Source organism: Ambystoma mexicanum, chromosome 13 (genome assembly GCF_040938575.1).
Source record: "Ambystoma mexicanum isolate Mex_15411 chromosome 13, UKY_AmexF1_1, whole genome shotgun sequence".
NCBI lineage: Eukaryota > Metazoa > Chordata > Amphibia > Caudata > Ambystomatidae > Ambystoma > Ambystoma mexicanum.
Genome location: NC_090938.1, coordinates 56849164 through 56851472, shown reverse-complemented (window position 1 = coordinate 56851472; position 2309 = coordinate 56849164). Strand labels below are relative to the sequence as shown.

The 2309-nt window shown below is 48.0% G+C and overlaps 1 protein-coding gene across 1 annotated transcript; it reads right to left on the bottom strand.

Moving 5' to 3' along the window:
- Nucleotides 1-232: 232 nt before the first annotated feature.
- LOC138520249 (olfactory receptor class A-like protein 1) lies at nt 233-1159 on the bottom strand. Its single transcript, XM_069632713.1, has one exon. The coding sequence runs from the start codon at nt 1157-1159 to the stop codon at nt 233-235; it is 927 nt and encodes a 308-aa protein (XP_069488814.1).
- Nucleotides 1160-2309: the final 1150 nt, after the last annotated feature.

Here is a 2309-nt window from a genome sequence, read left to right as displayed (position 1 = left end):
GTTGTTTACTAGCATTGGATAGGCGTTTGCCAGGCACTGACGTCACGTGCGTAGGTAATCACTTTTTTGCATGTTCTGGACGGGTAATTCTGCTGTGGCCATGCCTGGAAAATGCCACTATCACGGCCACACAAAAAAGCAAAACTGTTTTGCTTTGCCAATGTTGGTTTTCAGAAGCTGGTGGTCTCGATATTGTTGTTACACGGCTAATCATCTGGGGTATTTTAGGCTTCTAAAGAGTTTTTGCACAGCTGGACGTGCCCATGTCATGATTTTGTGGTGTTTGCTCGCGTTCCCTTCTCAGGACCTTCATGGTGTTCCTCAATTTTGGGTTGAAAGCCACCGTAACCACGGGAAAGACAAAGCCGTAGCACATGGTGAAGAAAATGCGGACATCGGTCACGAGAGCGAGGGTCTCGTTTGAGACCGTTTGGTATAGCCACATGGCGTTGTCGATTCCATAGAAGGTCACGTAGAGCGTCACCAGGATGACAACAGTCTTGGTCGCCTGAGACTCGGCTGTTTTGCCCCTCTGACGATCCGATTGCACGAGGCCCCGGAGAACCTTCTTATGCCTATACAATACCAGCAAGATGTAGGCATTTGCGGCGGCCATGGCCAACACGGGCACCAGATCCTGGATAAAGATTTGTAGTCCCATGGCCTCAAATATCACTTTGTTTGGATAGATGACCAGGCAATATCGTAGGTTATAGGTGTATGGAACAATGCTACGATTGTCGAGTGATACGGCGTAGTATACAACGTCTAAATTGGACGCCATGTTGACTAGGTAGCAGATATACACAATGATGGGCATGTAGGCCCGTAGCCGTGCCTTGACACGCATCCACTTTGAGCTGGTTGCACTGAGGGTGATCCCTTGATAGCAGCTTAGGAGGCAGGTTAAGCCGATGACGGCGCCCCGGCAAGTCCGGAAAATGAGAATGTTGATCTTGCAGCCCACGTCCGTGTAGAGGTCCCGGAACCCGAAGGCCGAAAGCGAAGAAGGCAACACCCTGGTTAGGAAAACCAATAGGTTGGAACCAGAGATGTGGGCCAGGATAACTTCCGGGATGCAGCTCTTGCCTTCCTTGATGATGCAGTGGGTGAGGCAGATCAGGGTGGAGAAGTTGCTCAGACTTCCTAGGGCCGCCATCAGGAAATAGATGCCCCCCTGGGCGGCTCTATAAAGATCCATCTATGAAAGAAGACATTAAAAGTGAACTGAAAAAGTCAGCTGGGCAACAACAGACCTCACAAAAGTCAATGACATCTTCAATCAATAAAATAATGGGCTCAAATTCAAGGATTTTTCCGTTTATGATTCTGGAATTAACAGGTCTGGATTATGCACTGCCGGCCATGATTTTTCTTTTCATTAAGTTTTCATTCGAGATTTCCAATGATACAAAGATATAAATGAGTCCTCGGGTCCCAACTGAATACATCAGAAGACAACCCGTTTCATTCCAAGCAGTGCATGTCCCCATTGGTCAAATATAAATAACTTCAACCTCCAAAGAAATGGGGGCGGGCACGAAGAATTCGCCAAGAGGGGTTTCAGTTGAAGCCGACGCCCATAGTATGCCTTTACCTTTTGCTGCCTCCCCCTGTCTCCTTCCCTTCATGTTTTTCCCACTGTGTACCTGTGCGCCCTGTGCCTGCGGGTTTTCGGCGCTTTACAAATAAATAAATAAATACAATTAAATAAATAAGCAGTACAAAATGTCATGAAACAGCAGGACTTTGAAAGACAGTTGGAATGATGGGGACGGGGGTCCCTAAAGCAAAAGGGCTCTTCTGTGCCCTCTGGTGGCAGAGGTTTAGAAAAATCGATTACAGAAAATAGGCGCAACAGTTTAGCGGCTTGAAGGGTTGCCAAGGGGGCAGAGGGGAACGGATTCCGCCGCCTGGCCCCGTACTTAGAGGCAAAGGTTCTAATGGGCAAATGTGACACGATGCACCATTGGCTCCTCTGACTCTCAGGGCCTACATGGGGCATTCCTGATTGGTGCGGACCAGAGCCTTTTCCATGTGACCAAACTGCCATCCAATCAAAAGGAAGCCTTTTCAAGACAGCCAGGTGCGTAACACCTCTCCCTTTGAGCAGGTCACTGCCCTTAAGATCGACGAGAATCCCTACACACACACACCCACATTCTCTCCCTCTCCCTGTCCATAAGAATAAATGATAATAATAATAATTTTGCATTTATATAGCGCTACGAACCCTCAAGCATCTGAGCGCTGCTTATTATTTATTACTCGCGGTGTGTGGGGCATAACACCTCAATCTCCCTTAGACC